The 20,188-nt window shown below is 39.8% G+C and overlaps 1 protein-coding gene across 2 annotated transcripts in view; it reads right to left on the bottom strand.

The window, feature by feature from the left end:
- The window catches only part of Pu (GTP cyclohydrolase punch), a 32,977-nt gene extending 14,468 nt beyond the window's left edge, over positions 1–18,509 (bottom strand). The window contains exon 1 of one of the 2 annotated variants that reach the window (XM_019061443.2): positions 18,256–18,509. In XM_019061443.2, coding sequence (XP_018916988.1) covers positions 18,256–18,319 — 64 coding nt within the window. In that variant the 5' untranslated portion in view covers positions 18,320–18,509. Of the gene's footprint in view, positions 1–3,399; positions 3,730–18,255 lie in introns of those variants that run through there. The other variant, XM_019061442.2, reaches the window with a different exon arrangement.
- Positions 18,510–20,188: the final 1,679 nt, after the last annotated feature.

The following is a 20,188-nucleotide window of genomic DNA, read 5'->3' as shown; positions in this document are numbered from 1 at the left end:
TCTCGTCTAATGAATGAAAGTTCAACTTGTGGCGTGGCTTTAGGTCGGCCGACCTGTTGCCATGTACCGCGCCTCTCAGATCCGCTCTCACGTGTGTCGCTGAACTTATCAATTGTCGATTAATAACTGGGCTTTGGAATAAGCGACCGGTGCCAATTCGCACCATTAAAACACGCATTTCCCGCAAGGTATAGTGACAGCGGACCTGCGGAATCCGGCCTTGATGAGACCAAGTTTTGAATTTAACCGATGCATCTCGTGCATGGAGTATACAGACGCACGCCGTCGTGTTACGTCACCCCTTCAAATGTTGCCGCTTGGTGCCATGAAATGATGTTTATCCCCTCTCCTTTCTCTTTGTTACTACCAAAGCGCGCAGATTTAAAATTAGAGACAATATATTTTAAAGACCCAAACCATCTAAGGAATGTGATTGGATGGGGCAAAAGTATTCACCAGCTTCCCAAAGAAAAAATAAAGTGTGACAGGAAGTCTGAAACGTCGCGATCGGAGATATGTAGTTTCGCACTTTGGCCATCGATATATATTTAAAAAAAAAAAAGTTTTGCAGTTTATCTGAACATAAATTCGTGTGAAGTATTCATTTGCCGACTTCAAATTTAGCTATCACGCTGGCGGACTGTCTGGTTCAATTTTTATCATGTTTTTGTTGTGAGTTTTTCATGCAGTTTCCGTCGCACCGGTAACTGGTACTCTCTCATTACTCCGCTCCTCTGACGTAATCGTATCTCTATTTTCATATGGGCCCCGGAGAGCATGGCGTTATATGGACAAACAAGCTCACGTAGAAATTGAGGAATGCCCTTACGCCAGAGGGATGACGACTTTCTTGTCCTCCAGTGGCGTGGCGTGCTTTTCGATATATCGATTGTTGTGACATTTAAACCTACGGAAAAGGATCGATAAACAGGGTGTTCGCAGCGAACACCTTTATAATCGATTCTTTACCATAGGTTTAAATGACACAACAATCGATATATCGCAAAGCGCGCCACGCCACTGCTGTCCTCCTCTCCTTCTTTAATCTCCAAAAGCGCTTGAAACATTCGCTATACATTCTGTCGGGGGTCGGAAATAACGAATCGAAGCCGAGCTTAAATGAGCCCAAATATTCTTGCACTTGAATGAACTGCGGAGAAGTGAATGAACTGAAGAATTTAAGAAAGTTCTGTCTATCTGTTCTAACCATCCAACTGGTTTCCGATTTTGAAAGAAATGTCTACAATCCTAGTACAAAAACGCAGGGAGCTTAGGAAAGGCGAGTGTTCTATTATGGCAAAACAGGAATGATGCCTACCTACTCAACGAGAGGATTATTTCAAGTCTAAATATTTTTTTTATGATAAAAAAAAGTAGGATGAAATGCGATAGAAAATGTTTCTTTCGAGACGAACCGAACTCAGAACGCACGAAAGTTGATTTGAAATTGAATTTTATGCACTAGATCACAGACGACGATTGTTTTAGGAATTTTGAAAAAACTATGGTTAAAATTACCAGAATAGTAGTGCCCCACGTGAGCTAACTTAATAGTATGCAAAACATTACCAATGATAATAATAGTATTTTTACAATTAAGTGACACTGTTTCTATTGGTATAGTGTGATGAAATGCCCAACGTAGTGGTAAAATTACCAATATTGTCGGTCATGATCAATGGTTTGATGATATGAGGGTTATGATTAAAGAGCTCACATGGGACGCCGCTGATATCAGAATTTTAACTATAGTTTTTTTCAGTGTCCCAATTGATATACATGTTAAGTAAAATGAAAGTATTAATTTGGTTTGCTTGCGGATTGAATGCTGACGAAAAGTCTGCGTCTTCAATTGCAATATTATGTAAGATCGTCATAACGACATGGTTATGCGATGAACACGTGCCAAGAAAAACATTGATGCATTTTTTTGAAAAAGCGGAACGTGATGGTATTTTCACTAGTTTAGTTCAAAATCGCAGTACAGTTTAGTACATTTTGCATACTCACGAAGTACACGTATAACTCATTATTAAAAGATTGCCATTAAATGCAAAAAAAAGCATGCCTTGACGTGAGTGGATTAAACAGTCTTAACTTCCAAGAGCAGATGAAAACTTCAGTCCTTGTAGGACAATAAGGCACAGGCACATATTTCACCCTATTTTTTAACGATGCGATCAATCTTTCTTTCGAGGAGGGAAAAAAGTAAAAGTCTATCAAAATAAATTGATAAATTAGTAAAGTAATATGTTGTATGGCTCCACAGAATTAGATATCATACAGCTTCCCTTCAGTTGATCGGAGGAAAAATGGTGGAAAATGGCAGTTCATACTTATTCCTAAAATGAACAACCGAAAGCGGATCACTTTCCGTTTTTCATCGCACGTGCACTACGAACAGAAGGGTTTAACACCGAGAATATGGGTTTTTTTCTGGATTTTTCCGCTTTTTTTATTAGCAGCAATAGTAGGTAATTTTTATGTCCAATTTTTCGGTTTTGACGATAGGGATATCAAGGAAGAGCAAAATGGTCGTCACTCAATTGAAAAGTCAGAAGAGTAATCACAGATTAGTATGGCATAACCAGTTCGGCCGAAGAGGTCTGAGAAAATGTTTTCATTCCACGTAATCTTAGATTTGGATACAGGGAGCTAAATTTTGTGTGTTTCAACATTCAGAAAGGCATTATTAAAAAAAGGCATTTATTTGTTCTAATTTATTTTTAGAGAAGCTGCTAAAATATATCTGCTTTAAGCGCCTAAACTATCGATCAGTTTTTTTTTGTTTTTTTTCTCAATTAGTTTTTCAAATTTAAATATCGAGGTAAATTTCTTCTTGCAGTGTCTCATCCACGTTGAATGAACTTTTCTTTATAAACATGATATATTCCAAAAGTGAGAAAGAAGAAAAAGAGAGGGAATAAGTTTTGAACTTTCTCTGGACATTCTTTAAATCCTACCAGAGAAACTTTTAAAATTAGAAGAAAATTGCCTCCTAGTGTTAAACTGATTCAATCAGATGCACTAACAAAGTTTATAGCGTAAGCCCGAAGTCTAAATGTATCATCGCACATTTCCAATTACATCCCGTTAGGCATGTGGGTGTTATAAATGGATTGCATTTTGCAAAAAGGAACCAAGATAATTCCAATGTTGTTAAGAATGTGCAACATACATTCTTTGAAATACAATTACTGAAATAATGCAAATAATTAAATATACAAAGGTAATCTTCGTCTTAACTTTATAAGTTATTGGGCGTAAAGATATAACGTGTTTTAATGATCAGTTTAGATTTGTACGGTTAAAAAAGTCGCACAATCTTAGCGACATTTGAAGGCTCTCGGTTCCTTTTTGCAAAAAGCAATGCAAATATGAAAAAGTGATGATGACAACCTGGGGTAGTTGATGTTCTAGGCGTGCGGGGTGTACCAACGATGTCCAACTCCCCATCCTGGGGCTCCTCCTGCCACGAAACAGTGCGAACACGGATCGGTGCCGATTTTTTCACGATATGATCTTCCGAGTTATCGAACTTGGTAATCTGCGCTGAGCCGTTCATGTTCAAAATCGATCGAGTCCAAAACAAACAAAACAAAATCGAAGCGATTTAACAACCGGATCCTCGAAACTTGAACTGAAACGTGTGACTTCAGGAGCGGAGTTCGCTGGCCGCACGCGTCTCCTCGGTTAAAAGTTTCGGTTCACTTTAAAGTAGCGTGGAGGTGCGCGCGGAAGGTTATAGCTCTCGCTGTTACGTCACCGTATCGATTCGACCAATCACGGGCTCGGCTCCCCAGCCCGCGGGAGGGGTTGGGGGTGGTGGGGGTGGCGATAGTCTTCATTCACAACGCTCGGCTTTCGCGCTGCGCGACCACTTGTGGCATGCGGAAAACTGGCCAATTTTTTCGCGTTTTTTCACTGGAATTCGTCTCGGCAGACTCAAACAGCCCACTCGAGCTTGCATCCCCTAAATCACGGGAAAAATCCTGAGACCCTTTCAAAAGCTATTTAGGCTAGGTGAACCCTATAAAGTGGTGCGAGGGTGGCATGAGCTTAAAAAGTAGAGGGGCTGAAATCTGACGTCCTCCCTTTTTTATTTTTTTCTTTCAATCCTTACCGCTCACATAGGCAGGTTTAGGAACTTTTTTTGGAGGGGGGGACGCAGAAGCACACTTCATCAACAGGGCACTTTTTGGGAGCGGGGGGGAGGAGCACAAAATAACAGTTAACTAAGAGGGGTCAGCCTCCGTCTACAGGACTCTCATAGCTCCAAAGGAGAATTTGGACAATTTTCGTAGCTTTGCAAGGGGGCCGATGGGGCCTCCCCTCTCAATTCTCTAAAAATTGAGCTTTTCAGGAGCAATCTTGAGATACTCTCATCGAAAAATGGATCAGATTCCAATTTCCAAGTATACAGATTTGTTATGCACTACCTTAGAGTCCACGTCAAATCAGTTTACGCACTTCTAGACAGCGAAAGAAAATCGTCTGACGTCACTTTTGCATGTAAAATAAATGTAAGAAGCAAGATGGCGTATCCTCTACTGCAATTTAAAAGGGCGTATATACTTTTATGTGGCGTGGACTCTGGCAAAATTCCTTACAGATCTCATGGGAAATTTTAACAATTCTCCTAAGGCGAGTTCGTTCCTCTCTTTGAGACCTGTCAAATTTGTGTGCTCATTCCATGAAATCGTACAAAACCTTTTAGAAGAGCTATCAAGGGATCATTCATAAAAATTAATAGAATATTCCAACCCTGATTGAAACATGCAACATTTGAGGGTCTGACGGCGGTTTTTTTTTTACTTTCTATGGACAAGAAATTATCAACCCCTCGCGTGGATTGCATTTTTCAATGCAAAAGAAAGTCCAACTAAAAACTAAAATCATGTCTTGAATTTTCCGTTTACGTATTGCATGGACTTTTTATTTTGCGAATGGTTGCATTTTCGGTTTAACGTTTTATAAACATAGATAAAATTTGTAAAGGTAACGAAGCAATGGTTAAAAAAACACGACTATTTACTCAGCTAATTTTTCCGCATCCACACATATTTCTAAAAAAAAAAAGTATAGAAGGCTCTTGAGCTGAGGACTCCTGCTTATATCTAGACTACATTTTACAATAAGGAACTACTATTTTTTATAAATCGTAGATTTATCCTATTTTTTATCCATAAACATTGTAAGCGCCATGCATGAGCTTCCCCGTGGAGATCGCTGCTCCTATAAATGAGCCAGATGTAAAAGTATCTTATCGCAAAATGCAGTCCAATTAAATAATATTGAGAGCACATCCTCTTGCTGGTGCTAACTACGGACAGAATATGTTAGGAAAATTAATGTACGTATTTTTCACTTTAGGTCTTGATAATGTTGTGCCCTCAAACAAACAAGGCCTCATACCGAAATTTAGGTAAAGTTCTAAACATCATGAAGCTATACTTGGATTGATTTTGCGATACATCGAAGGGTGACGCAATTCTTGAAAACCTTTAATTTAAGAGTTTCTTTCACTTGTTGTCACTGGACAGGAGTCTTAGTTTGCGACAGTTAGCGAAAGCTGACCGCTTCCAAGAAAACCCTCAGATAAAGGCTCTTACGTAAGATTTTCTTGAACTTTCGAATAGGTGAGTGCTTTTTGATAGCCGTCGAAAGGTTTTACTTCATGGAAATTTCATGCGTTACGTAAGGGCGTTGAATAACCATCGTCAAACACTCGTTGCTTTTCGGGAGTGAGTACTTACGTATCGTCACGTTCTTGTTCAATTAGAATTCGACCATCATTATGCTATCGGTCAAACATTTAATTTGATCTCGGCACTATCTCGCTAAACGTCTGAGTCTGAACTTTTGCAGATATAACAAGACCTGTTTTCGCAAACCCTTGTAAAAATATTGAAAATATTGCAAAGTCTGCTACCATTCATCGTTAATGCAAATAATTATTTTTCTCTAATTATATAATTGCCTTTATCTGAAAAGTAGTCCAAATGTTGATTCGTGTTGTGCAAGCCGATTCCACTTGAAAATCCAGGTTCAAAATAGGCCTCGGTTCTCACAAACTTTTGAAATTAGTGGCGATCTGTACTCTTCCCTTGCCCTCCCTTCTACGAACTCCATAATTTTCTCTCCGTTGCGAACTGGATCAGATTCTACAGAAAAAAGTTCGGTAAGAACTGACCAAATTCTCAAAAAAATTGACTCGATCGTTGGTTTCTTTAAAGTTCAACATTTTGTAAATTTAGTTCTCTAAACTCGGATTATTTTCTTCTTTCATTTACGCAGGTAGTGGTTTTTAAGTAAGAATTAGATATTGCATTAAGTCGATTGCGCGTTTAATGTTGAAATTTACGATCTTCTTCCAAAAAATTTCCCCGGGACCCCCCTTATACAGACTGAGAGTGGCGGGCCCCTCTCACCCGGCCAACGCCCCTCCCCAATAAGATAATTTTGACGCGGCTTGCTCTTACGTTTCTACATTGAAATTTGAGTAGCTAGTCCCCCGATACTGATGGAGAAGTTATCCGAATAAAAACTGTTTTGCTGAGGGGATGTAAAAAATTAGCCGGCAAGAACGGGGTATTTTAAAAAATCGTTCTTTATTGTGATGAATTCTAAAGTAGAGGATATTTTTGTCTTTCTCGTGTGACAACGAACTCGAGCGGGCCCCATGAGGAAGTTTACGGTCATATCGGACATGCACGGAGAAAGTAAAACAACTCACGGGTGGATGCGTCGAAGGTGTCGCTTACAAGCTATACTTCTTCGCTGTTTTTTCATCCAAATCGACGTCTCAGTTCATTGAATCAAGCAGCCAAGATTAGACCAAAACAAGTTTATCAAATGACAATGTGGATATGAAATGAACTCGATTTTTTCGTCTTACTGCTATCGTTGTAATAGTTTTTTTTCCTCCTCCGCGACCGAGCTCAATTTTCTTGGGAATGTCCCCGATTCATCTCAGCTGATAGTTATTTTAAACTGACGCTCACGTGCAGTGTTTCGCCTCTACCTGGAAAATTTTCTGGAGAGGAAATAACACTTTTCCCCAGTACCTGCCACCATAAGTAAGTTTCCGTACGTAAATATAATTATCCAGGAAATGCCCTCTCGCAATTTTTTTACGAGGCCACGAATCTTTACGTCACCTTATTGTTCCGAGAGAGGGAGGATCACATGTTTGCAGAGAAAACCGCACATACATATGAATGTTTATGGCACTAGCCGCCTCACAGCAAATATTAACCGGGTTAGTGTCTGGGGGGCCTAAAAGGAAGTCCCCCAACCCGAAAAAGGGGGTCCGGGGGGCCCCCTTCCGGAAATTTTCCAAAATAAAGTTACTGAAAATGATTGACCCCCCCCCCCCCCGGCGACCCCGAGTTTAGCAAATGATTTAGCAATCCTATTCTAAATTTCAAAAACTCGCCTAGCACAAAGCTCCCCCAACATCCATCAGTGATAAGGCGAATGTTTTTTGATTTTTTGCTCGACAAGTTGGTCATCAATCGTTGTCAGGCGAAGAGTAACGTTGACCTCCGACCCTAACTTTAGCCTCATCCGATTACGTTGTCAGCGGAGGGTCGCTAAAACTTATTGTCGCTGTTTACGGCACCCTTACTTTTTATTTGAGGTCATTCAGGGTAGGACGAGGGGGGATGAGTCGTATTCGGCCGCGTGCCCGTTATATAAATCGAAGGAGTGTTCCCCCTGATGAGCGTTGCAGAATCAGTGATCAACGTTACGTAACGTTGATAGGCGCAAAATGTGCACAAACCCGGGATAGTATGAGCCTCACTGCTTTGCCGAGAAAGAACGCCGTATGGACGAGCGAGAGTTGCCAAACTTTCATCGATAAAATGCTCATTTTTGAGGGAAGTTATGAATATTTTCCCTTGAAATTTTCGGCAACTTCAGGTGAAATTGTAAGCAAAAGTACCTGAAAAATCGGACAGGAAATATTCGTAAGTTCACCAGGAAATTCGTGTTTTATCGAAGGAAATTTGGCAACGCCTGGAGGCTCATACGGCGTTTTTCCTTAGGACGGCAGTTCACTCGCGACCGTTGCGTTGCGTAACGGCAAAAACCGCCAATCAATGTGATTGGCGGCGACCGCCTACCTTTGACGGTTAACCGGGGAAAATGCCGTAGCCCGTCCCGTCCCGTCCGCCCATAAGCGATCATAATCAGATCGGTGTCAAGCCACTCGCAAAGGCCTCGTCTGGATCAAGGTGCTTCATCGGAGACACCGACCAGTCCTTTGAGCTCCTCGTAAGTTATCGCACTCGAGTTAAATAGAGTACCTATATTGAGAGAGTATGGCCACTGGTGTTACCACCTCAGATTGGCTCAGCCATCTTAGGCTGAATGGAGCCCTTAGGACCCAAAAATGGCAGACGCCATAAATTAATGAATGCAAAATGACTCAAAATGTAGTTTTCTTTGCTTATCGTAACGAGAAATTTACCCAAATGCACTAATGTGACTTCTTTACATATTTTTAAGGCTACTCGTGTGCAATTTTTGAGAAAAATTATATTGGATGTAGTAAGGTTGGCAGCAAGTGCGGTTGGTGATAACCGTCAAAAGGTGGCAATGACCCCCCCTCCCACCCACAAAAACCAAAACAAAGCACCGCCATTTTTGGGCCCTAAGCCTCTCCATGAGGCCCAGTGGCCACACTCTCTCAATTTAGGTACTGTAGAGTTAAAGGCACCAAAAGGAGGGCAAAGACAATCTATTTTAGAGACCTCGCACTTCTCATCTAAGAAGTAATCGGGGGAAGCAGAAATTGGGCTCAGAAATCAGCACTTTGGCTCACCCAACGGGTCACTAACCTCGTATTTTTTATTCGATATTCTGAAAGTGCCTTAGTGCCTGAAAGGTGAGTAGATTACGTAGTGATTCATTCATTGTGCGCATCGTGTTCTACGCGTCCTTTACTTTCGGAGAAATATGTTCGCAAATCAAAATTCGTTCATGGTTTATTGACCTGACATATGAGAGTATCAATGAACAGCCAAAAGAAAATAAATGGTACTTCTCTAGACATATCTGATAGTGAGATTAGTGCCGAATAAACCTGAGTCAGTACAAAAAACTGAGTCCAGTCCAAATAACGTTAACAGCAGTCTCAATTTACGTTAGCTTAGCGCTCACAAGGACTAATGGTCTCAGAGCAAGCATTGGTCAGCCTTCGAGATATCGGTCGTCGTGGAGCACTTAGATGACACTTATCAGGGCTGACGTTTGCTATATTTGTTACAAACAAAACAGTTTTTAAGTCACCCGAAAATTCTTTGGCATGAATATAGATAAAAATATAGTTTCTCTGGACTATAAATTATAAATTAATTTATTATTTATTAAATTAGGAAATTGTAGTGTGTGTGATACGAATATGAGTAACAATTACCCGAAGATTCTGCTTTTGCTGAATTATTTCCATTTACGACTGCTGACATGATTATGAGCGCACTAAAAGATCACACCTGATTTACGGAAAGCACAACCCTCTAAATATCTGCCTTTACTATCAATTATACATGAAAACTGAAGGTTCTGAGAAAAATTTCGAATCCAATTCAGAAAAAACACAATCAAACTATTTGTAGGTAACTTTTTTTTCTTTTTGACACGAGATGTAGATGCTTTTTACTTGGAATTTCTCGCGGCAGATAAAATGTGGATAGGTATTTATGTGTAAAAATAACTGTAAATTTGTAAGGATGAATCAACCACTGATACACTTTAATAGGTCACTCGACGGTGAACTTAAAATACAAGCCAAGTCACACACGCTTGAAATTTAACAATCACTACAAAGGGGGAAAGGAACTTTTTCTTAGATATAAAAATCCGGCTCTAGATGTTGACATCCCAGGTTAAGTGGAAGGCAGTAACTGGTGCAGTTAAGTGACCTGGGGTTCGATTCTCAGAGACATGGAACCGGACTGAATGAACTTTGATATCAGATATCTAGAGCAAGCATTGTGGCCTCAGCCAGCCCATAAAATATCTTCCGATCCATTTCTGCAACTTTCCTTCCGTAGATCTCCTTACCGAACCGACACCAAAAGTTGTGTGGCTAGCTATACCTTTACCACGTTCCCTCTATTGGCATAGATCAATTTCATAAGTGGATTCAAATGTCATCTTGAGGCAAAATTGTTTTACAAAAAAAGGTCGTATTAGAGATGTGATCAAAGAGGGAGGTAAAAAACAGAACCAAACTTGGATTTTCGTTTTTTTGTGAAGGCGGGAGTTAAGCGGGAATGAGACATAATCTCGACTAAATTTTTAACACTTTGCCTGCACTTTTAGTTTTGAGGGAATTTTTCGAAACACCTTCTCCTTTTAAAAAACAGTATTCTACATTCAAACGAAGAGACAGAAAATAAAAAATCGTAGATGAAAAAATTAAATCCTGGCTACCTACACGAACAATTTAAACGTTTTTCCCAATGCGCCCTCGGTGTACCCACGAATCCACAAAGACAATGTTTTCTTAATTTATCTTAATTGACGAATCAAACTGTAAGATCCTGGAATGCCGATGACGTTCAAAGCTGGCATATAAGTGTCTTTTCTTAATTGAGAATCTTAGATTCAGAGTATTTCAGTTAAGTAAGATAATCACGAAAATCAGCTTTTAAAGGAAACCTTGTTTTACAGGCAGAACTATTCCAATATTCAGTGAGGCAGGCGTTAGAAAGACTAATTTTGAAAACTCATCCACTAAAATTCAAAGAACTTAGACTGATGACTCTATAGAGTTCTTCGTTTTCGCTTTGTCTCTAAATTTTTCTTTGAGGCATCATTCTATTTCTCTTCTGCAGGAATTCGAACCCTACTTTAACGGCATGGTTGAATGAAAATAACTGTATCTCCTAGTCTATCAGCTGAATTTTTTACGACTACATTCGACAAATTGTATTAATCCCGGAAGCTTTCGAAAATAGGAGAGGGAGAGGAGGAGGAAGGAAACAAGAGCACCAGCTTTAACGCCAATGAGTTTCACGAAGAATGGAGAGAGGAATCGGAAAAAAATTGGAATGAAAAAGTGAGGACTGGAGTAAAGTTTTTTTTTTTAAAAAAAAAATGTGCTTTGAGCAAGTTACCGAAAAGGATTATGCATTTTTGGGTTGAAAGTTTTATCTAAAAGTATCTAAAAGTTGGCTGTCGCGATTGCCAGGTCTAATTTTAAATCAAATGGAGCATTTGGACCGCGTTTAACAGAAAGGAACCAAGCCGCATCAGCTATTGCCAAATTCAACTGGGCAATATAATTTTTTACAAGAGAACATTTGTGCGGATTCCTTCGAAAATTTTAAGGAATTTGCTTCGCACTACGGAGAAAATTCAATGAATTTGCACAAAAATCCACACAACCGTATTCATGTATAAGAATAAACTGCCCAGTTGAAGCTTCGTTCCTTTCCGTTGAACGCGGTACAAATGATAATACCTAGATGTGTCAAAAGGCCAAGCACAAAATAGGTATTTTCCAGGATTTTCAGGGGAATATCCGCAGGTCCCTCTTGCTCTCACGGAAAAAAAGCTGGGTAGCATTTACCATACTCGGGTTAAAAAACGACGCAACCAGACAGTATGGTAACCTCCACCAAAATTATTGTCACAATAGGGAAAACTCTTGTTACAATCATGATCATTTTGATGAAGGTTACCATAATCTCTGGCTGTGCCGTTTATGAACCAGAATATGGTAAATGCTACCTAATTTTTTTTTCCGTGATGCGGAGACAGACTACCCTCACCCGGCCGAGTCCATCGTCCCGAAACAAAATTGCGGTTCAGATGAATGTAAACGGGAGTAAAAAAGGGGAAAAGCATTAATCTTGGCAACAGCGGCTGATCACCGGAGCGTGAAAAGCGTGAGGCGGCTTTGCGCGGTGAGGATGCGGTTTTTTTCATGCGTGGCTGATAAAATGCCTGGCGCTTGTTTCATCAGCCGGTTAATCTGGTCACCGATCTGATCTCATTCGCACACGTCTGCTGGTCGTCTGACCGCCTCCGCCGTTAATCTCTTGTTTGTTTTCTCTGGCATTTGACCCCGGGCGTGGCGTGGCGTGCGCCCTTCAACTATACAAAGTGTAGTGCTCCATGCTTCCGATAGGAAGCGCCTGGCGCCACCATAGCCATCTTAGACAAGACAAATTTTCCGAAGATGGTCCCAAAATCCACGATTAGTTAAGCGCCCAGCCCACCTACAAACTAGAGCCCACAAACTGGCACATCGGCGCAGTTGTTGACTGTTGCCTTTCAAAGATCGTCGGCCCGACGATCTTTGGAGGTAACTGATGAGTTCCGGTCACATTACAAATCAGATCTTGAAATTTTCAAAGAATTTCGTGCAGTAATGGCTGAGAAATGGAACAATTTGTGCCAGTTTGTGAGCCCCAGTTTGACAGTGGGCTGGACGCTTTAGAAAAAATATCATGAAGTCGCCATGTTCTGTTTTAAGGTGAATCTTTAGCGACCGATCGTAAGAAATTTTTCTGCGCATGCAGCATCCCCATTGTATTTTCATTTTTGTGGGTTTAAGCAATAACCAAAGCTTCAAAAGAAAATACTGATTCGCTTACAGGACCCCAATGGGTGCGAGTCAGGAGTATATGTATGGTGTGAGCGGTATGTTCGTCCCTGCTGAGGATGCTGGTGATTGCTCCAATCAATATCGGTTTTTTTACGAGTTCTAGAGCCAACTGTTTTGGTTGTTTCATTGCGAATTGAAAGGAGAACTTCTAGCTACATCTTTTGAAAGATTCGGTTCAGACACGTAAATTTGTTGTTAGCCATGCTGAGATTCGAATTCTTCATCGAAGACTTCAGTTGGACCACATTTTGCAATTAGAAACTAAAATTTCAGGCTCATCCAGAAAAGCACCTACCTCCGTAAGGAGGCTTTTGGCACACGGAGTGTTTCCAAAACGAGTCTGAAATTGTAGTTTTGAATTGCAAAATGAACACTGGGAAAAAAACACATTGGATCTAGAGTCCAGACTCTTAAAAAAATCGACAAGAAAAAGTGATCAATCAGAATCTAGCTTAAATCAAGAACCAAGCCTCTTAATTGAAGCGGATTTCGTTTTGATTCAAGCAAAAATCCGATTGAATCAAGATTATTTTTTCTTGTCAATGTTTTCAAGAGGCTGGACTGTAGATCCAATGTGTTTTTTTTTTTTTTTTTTTTTTTTTTTTTTTTTTTTTTTCTTTTTTTTTTTTTCCCCAGTGCAGTTGAATTATCAAAACCGAAGTTCGAGTTCTATGATCGAAAACTTCTGTGACCCGAACTAAGAACTTTAGCGTTCCATATGAACTGAATTTCAGCCTGAGGAGTAGACATTCTTGTCTTTTCGTGTTTAACATAAAAACAACCGTTTGATAGAGGGACACACATTTTCCCAGAGCAGGTCCGAAGAATGAGGTCGATTCTGAAAATGCCATCTTTGACATAGACTCGATCGCTCATTAAAAGGCGTCACCGTCGTTACTATCAAAGCACCTATAGTAAATGATTAAAAAGGATTAAGAAGGATGCAGAGAGACCATGTTGCCACTTTTCGTGTGAAAATGCGTATTGTTGTCATTAGCTGTTCAATTGAGAAAAACTTGATTCAGTGCAAAGGAGAAAACCGTTTCATAGGCAATTTTCAATTGTGCTTAAAACAATTTGAAAGGTAAAAAAAAATAAAAGCCAACATACTTTCCTGAGTAAAATTTTAGCTGTAACTACTACAACAAAAGAGTTTTAATTACAACGAGATTTATCTTGTTGTTGAGTTTGAGAAGTTAAAGCTGTTTAAGAAGCTGTATGTGTATATCACCGTTTAAATGTTTTCAGAATATACAAAAAATACTCTTTTATGGTACGTAGGAAGTGGTTCCAACACACGGACAGTTCGCCTACAATTGCCGATGTAGGCAACACGAGCTCCCTCGTGGTCGAATAGTGGTATCACCGTGAAGTGGCACGTTCACTCGGGAAAGACATAAAAAATAATTAATCAGCAGGCAAGAGGTGACTTCAACGCCATGTCAGTTCGCCTTCAACTTTTAGTGTAGGCAACATGGGTTCCCACGTGGTCGAATAGTGGTATCACCGAAACTGTCGAGCTGATGGGCTGTCCATAAAATACCTAACGCCATTTTTACGATTTTTGACACACACCAACCCACCGCTTGTAACGCGATCATAACGTAAGTCCAGACACCCGCATTTATTTTCTCACACACTTATTACTTGCATACTTCATATTTCTTTTGTGTTGAAAAAATGTCTAATTAGACCATTTCATTTGTTAAATAGTAGAAAATACTCAATATTATAGAAGAATCTGAATCAGATGGTTTAATTTCGGATCGAACCGGACAACATGGCTCAGAACTGTGAAAGGCTTTGTGAAGCGTGCCAAGATTCCTCAGGCCTTTTTTCTCTCACTTTACCACTGAAGGACGCATACAGCCAATTTCCGGCAGTTCTCTGGCCTTTGCAGCCGCAGCATTTTTCAATGGCGTGGCGTGCTTTGCGATTTGCTTTTTGATTGATCTCCCATTTAAACCTATAAAAAGAGATCGATGGATACCGTTCACAACGAACACCTTAATAATCGATTCTTTACCACAGCTTCAAACGGGGAAATATTGAAAATCGATCATTCACACCTCGCTACTGGCATCCTCGTTTTGCTTTCTTGAATCCTTAGTGTCCTATAAGATTTATAAGTATCATGTCATACGCGTGAAAGTATCAGGGATACTTCATATCCATCTGAGCTAGATATTCTTGTTTCGCAAATGCATTGCGGGGATTTATTTCTTTCTTAGTTTAAATAAAAATATATTTATATGAAATCAAAAGTGAAACATTTTTTGGATAAAATCAACCCTGTATGAATTATTACGGATGTGCTAAATTTAATATTCGATATAGTAATTTGCATCCAAACTTTCCACTACCTGAATGGTTCCTTAAGTCAGTATTCATTGAACAACCATCTCAATAAAACAGAGGTACCCGAACTCCTGGAGTAGAATTCTCCTATCTGCACGTATTTTTGAGAAATGAGTTTATAGCGGTAAAAGGAACCAGTAATCAAAAATGAGAGTAAAAAAACATCAGCATGGAATACATTAGAACTTAAGCTGAGTTCATTCACCCAGAGGAAGCTGAGTATGGAGACAAATTCTGCCTGATTACATAATGCCTCTGTAAGATGCTTTTCCCCCAGTCATCAAAATAATAATATCGCATTTGGTTGGCTAGGTTGGTTGTTTTTCCCCTTTCTTCCTTTTTTTCTTTTTTTATGAGCGAAAATGTGAAAAGCAGGAAAACTACGATGAAGCCGCTTTAAACACTCCGATACTGGTTGTCGATGGTGAACTCTCTTCCATCGATGCCAAATTCGACAAAACGCATACTTCTGCATAATATAAGTAAGCAGAAAGTGTTTGTTTTTCCTCGCCAGTATCTAACCTCAGATAAAGATCGCTAACTCATAAATAAATCCGACAATTCTTGTGTGTACTAAAGAAATGGGAAAAGCCGAGACGCCGAGTGACCCGTCTAATTAAACAAACTACTTTCCTTTTTGATTTTGGCACCGAACGCCAACTTGAAGTAAACAAACAAACCCGATAATAGTTCCACCCACCTTACATAAAGGTATATTATGGAATTTGAAATGGAGAGTATGGGCTTACGAAGTCCATAGGCGCAGCCATTTTGCTGTGCTTAGGAAAAACGTCGTATGAACCTTCAGGCGTTGCCAAATTTCCTTTGACAAAATACGGACTTACAGAGAAATTTGTGAATAATTTCCCTCCAATTTTTCAGATAAAATCATTCGCAACCAGATCTAAATTATCTGCAAATTTTTAGAGAAAATATTAATAGCTTTCCTCAAAAATCATACTTTTATCGGAGGAAATTTGGCAACTCTCGAATGTTCATACGGCGTTCTTCCTTAACACGGCAGCATTAAGGAGTCAGCAGACCGATTGTTGAATCAATTTCTAGCTATATCGCGTAAAGGTAAAGGCAAAACACATCGCGCTATATGCAAACATAAGCTTCAACAATAAGCTTCAGCAACTGCAAAGAATGGTCATTTTTGAGCCCGAATCAGATCAGCAATGTAAGTAACATTAGTGTAAACGATGTGTTTAATAGTCCACATTCTGAATTTTGATGTCGTGAACGGGAGCCTAAATGATGAGGATCTCCCACATTCGTGTGCAAAATTTCGTAGGAATGGACTTAGTGTAAGGTTCCAAGGAATTGCTTTCCACACTCATCTTTTCCGTGTGAAATTTAAAGATGATAAGATGCAATGATACCATTTGTTCGCGAATCAAAATCTCGAAGCCCTCATAAAAAGCCCTCGAAGTTTCGGTTAAAATGACCGCTTGCCGTCATGTTTGAGAGGGTATATTAGAAGCATTGAATGGGTGAAGAGGTAAAGCAGAACTCATCGAAAAGATTGTAATGACAAAAAGACTCGTTGACTTAAACCCTCCTCAATAGCTTTTTGTGGGCTTAGGAGTGAATTTTGGATAAAACAAGTAACGCCACAGGGTGTGCGTGAGGGCGTGTATGCGGGTTTTTCCAAAATTTTAGAGAATTTGTGAAATATTTTGTAATTTTTTGTAAAAATTTCAAAATTAAAATTTTGGAGTAAGTGAATGAACGATATAACTTTAGTTCCTTAATTAAATTTAGTTACTTAATATAAATGTAACAATTTAAAATTAAGTTGGCAGGTAACTTATGTGGAAACAATTTTAAATTTATCTAAGTTCTAAGAATAGTTTGAAGCAAGCCGAGCAAAGTTCATGTTTTACAGAAAATAAGAATGCAATGGGGTGTAAGAGTATTTCGACTACATTTTGCAATGAGAATAAACTTTTTCTGGCTAATTTTAGAAACAACAAATTTGCTGTTAGTTTCCCTATGCAGAATTGTTCTTTTATGGGTGGTCTACAGGATCGGTAGTTCCTGATACTGAAAAATGTAGCCCACCTCTGTTGCAAAATCCAAATGTCGGTTGCGACCGATCAGAACCAAAAAGTAAGTTTGAAAAGCTTTTTTCAAATCCCAAATGTACCTCCCGACGACGAGAGTTTATAGTGTCCTACTGATTACAGTATGTTTGATGTTAGGCTTTCATTTTCCTTACATACCTACTCATGTTCAGTAAATCCTTTTTTTGGTGTTGTTTCCTAATGACAATAATAATTACTAACTTTAATTAGGTCATCACCGAGAAGACTTAAGAACACTTAAGTTTTAAAAGCTGTCCTCTGTGTCAATTATTGCTGATAAGTCAGCAAAGTCCAGAATTATTGTTGGGGCAAATTGAGTAATGTCCAAATACTTTTTTTTACGAACTGAACACGAATCTAAGCTACGAATTTACTTTTTGTTACACTTGACCAAACCAAGTCAAAAATTAACATTTAATGGGGAAAAAAGTTTTCAGTTTACTCTATCTATGTGAATGTGACAGTTTGCCACGATTTTGAAAAAAACAACTATGTTACGGGAGTTTTCTAGGTTCAGTTCTGGATGCATCAAATATGTTTACTTACCAGTTTTTTTACTACAATACCTACTTTGATTTTAATTTACCTACTTCTACGGTTTTTGTTTCATTAGAAGCGGGTAATTGAAAGGTATCACGGGTTAAGGAGTTAAGTGAATCATTGTAAACAAAAAATCGGGAGATCAGTTATCTTAAGTAAAACCTGTTTCAGAATAGGCACACTTTGAAAAAAAAAATTAAAAATAAAAAACCCTGATTACCAGTATTCCCACCCCAGTATTTAGTTTTAAGCTCATTTGTGCCGAAATAATATATCATGTCGAAGGGTGAAACTCACAAAGCGAGTATCCCGATTTGCAACGTTGTATACTTCCTATTATACTACATTTTTTAAATGGAAAGCTAATCAATGTCAATTCTTAAAAACTTCCGGGATTTTTCCTCTCTATACGAGGCAAATTCTGAAAAAAACATCAGTTAAGGATTGATGTTGATATGCTCTCTTGTCAAAAAAATAGAATGAGGGCGGAGATTTTTAAACACTGCAAACGAGATACATGGTTTGGGCGTCTCGCCGAAGATGTAAAATTCTGATCCAAAACGCGTTCTTTGCGAAATAAAAAAAAGTCACCTGACTGACTCATCTTGGAAAGCCTACAGTTGATTGAATGAATTTAGTTACCTGCTTTTTCGACGATGGTTCCATTACTTCCGTTGGTTTGTTCCTGGTTCTTGAGCTCCTTCATGTTTACCGCGGGAAAAGGAGTAAGGCGCGAAAAGCGAGAAAAGGCGGGAAACGCTCGCGACAGCGGGGGAAAAGCGCGGGAACAGGCGAAAAAACTGAAAAGCACGCAACGCACGGACGAGATGCGACACTGAAAAAACTGCCGAGTCCGAGCCGATACGATTTGGATTCGATTGAAGGCGACAAAGTGCCGGCTGCGTTTATATAAGCCGCTCGGCAGCCGTTACGTCACGCACTGCGCGGCGTCCCAGCGCCAGCCTCAATCTCCTGAATTTTCTTCGATTTGGTGATAACGGCCATCCACCACCCGCGAATTCTCCTCGGCGGGAAAACAATCGTCGGCGCCGCCGCCGCAGTGGGTTCAGTATCCGCTGCCCATCCAGTTACGCAAGCTCCCGCAGCCGCGTTACGAACGAGCCTTCCTTCTTCTTCCTCTTCCCAACGGTGAATCCCCAGAATCGCTGCAATCTTGACCTTGGCACCGCGTTCCCGTCCATAGGCTTATTCTGTCGTCCTAAGGAAAAACGCCGTATGAACCTTCAGGCCTTGCCAAATTTCCTTTGACAAAACACGAATTTCCTGGTAAGCTTATGAATATTTTTCTTTCGAATTTTTCAGATAATTTTGTTCGCAATTTTACCTGGAGTTCCTGAAAATTTCAAGGTACAACGTTCCGAAAAAATAAAAATTTTATCGAAGGAAGTCTGGCAACTCTCGAATGTTCATACGGCTCTCTTTCTTAGCACGGCAGTATTCCGAGGATACGCCACTTGCCCCCAAGAGCTAGGAACAGGAACGAATGGACTAGCGGGAATATACCGAGGGAGCTCCTGACTTAACCTTCTCGCTCATTACCAGACTTCGGGACTTCATATCATACTATATAATATGAAGTCATAAGAGCAACGCCCAACGTGTATCACCTGAGGTGCGAAGCGTCTTGACTGGTTGGACTGCGAAATGGTCCGGGGGCGCAGCCCCCTGCATATACTTGGAGAGACCCCGCACTGACTAACAAAATGCGAATTTTCGCGAGTGGTTTTGGTTGACTTTTTCGACCGAATCCCAATGAAGAACTTGTTTTTAACCCAATTTATTAGTTTGATGAGCTCACCAGCAACCGGTCTCTGAACCAAATCCAAAATTTCTCGATCCACCCCCAGAAGTAGGTTGAAAAGTAGATGGAAGTAAATGGTTCCACCAGAAACCTCTAAAAAGCATCTAGTTTTTTCAAAATGGCAGTGTTCTATGTGACAAGAACAACAACTGAGCAACAACAAGCACGGCAAGATGATGGTGATGAAGTGAAATGTAAAAAAGGCACATATTATTGTATATTTATATGTACATTATAATTTGTATGATTTTTTATATCGTAGAATAAGTCGAGTTGCATTGGCCAATGAGCGCGCTGTTTTAGACTATTCCGGGATTTGGCTTGTTTTCTTCAGGAACAAGGCGAATCTAAGCGTTGAAAGTAACTTTTACACTAAGATAGTTTTGAAAGTTGCTGTAACTTTCGTATTCCACTTCAAAGTGTTAGAAAATCGGCAGACTTTTCTCCCTGATCTCAAAACTCGTTGTTGGCCTATCCAGAGTTGCGACGTTCTAGCGCAGTACGGCACTAATTGTAAGGGTGGCAAAAATACCAAGAAATGTCTCATCCAAAAACGTGGCTGACGGCGTTTTTCTAAAGTTACTTTTCGTCCTGATCTCAAAACTTGCTGTCGGCCCATCCGGAGCTGGGAGGTTCTGCCGCGTAATTGGCGTAGTAAGGCTCTAGAGGTGGCGATAAAGTTGGACAAAAGCCTCATTACAAAATGAAGCTGACAAAGTTTCACCAATGCAACAATACGTCCTGATCCCAAAG

The sequence above is a fragment of the Bemisia tabaci genome, chromosome 1 (genome assembly GCF_918797505.1).
Source record: "Bemisia tabaci chromosome 1, PGI_BMITA_v3".
Lineage (NCBI taxonomy): Eukaryota > Metazoa > Arthropoda > Insecta > Hemiptera > Aleyrodidae > Bemisia > Bemisia tabaci.
The sequence above is the reverse complement of the archived record's forward strand: the minus strand, read 5'-3'. Positions and strand labels throughout refer to the sequence as shown.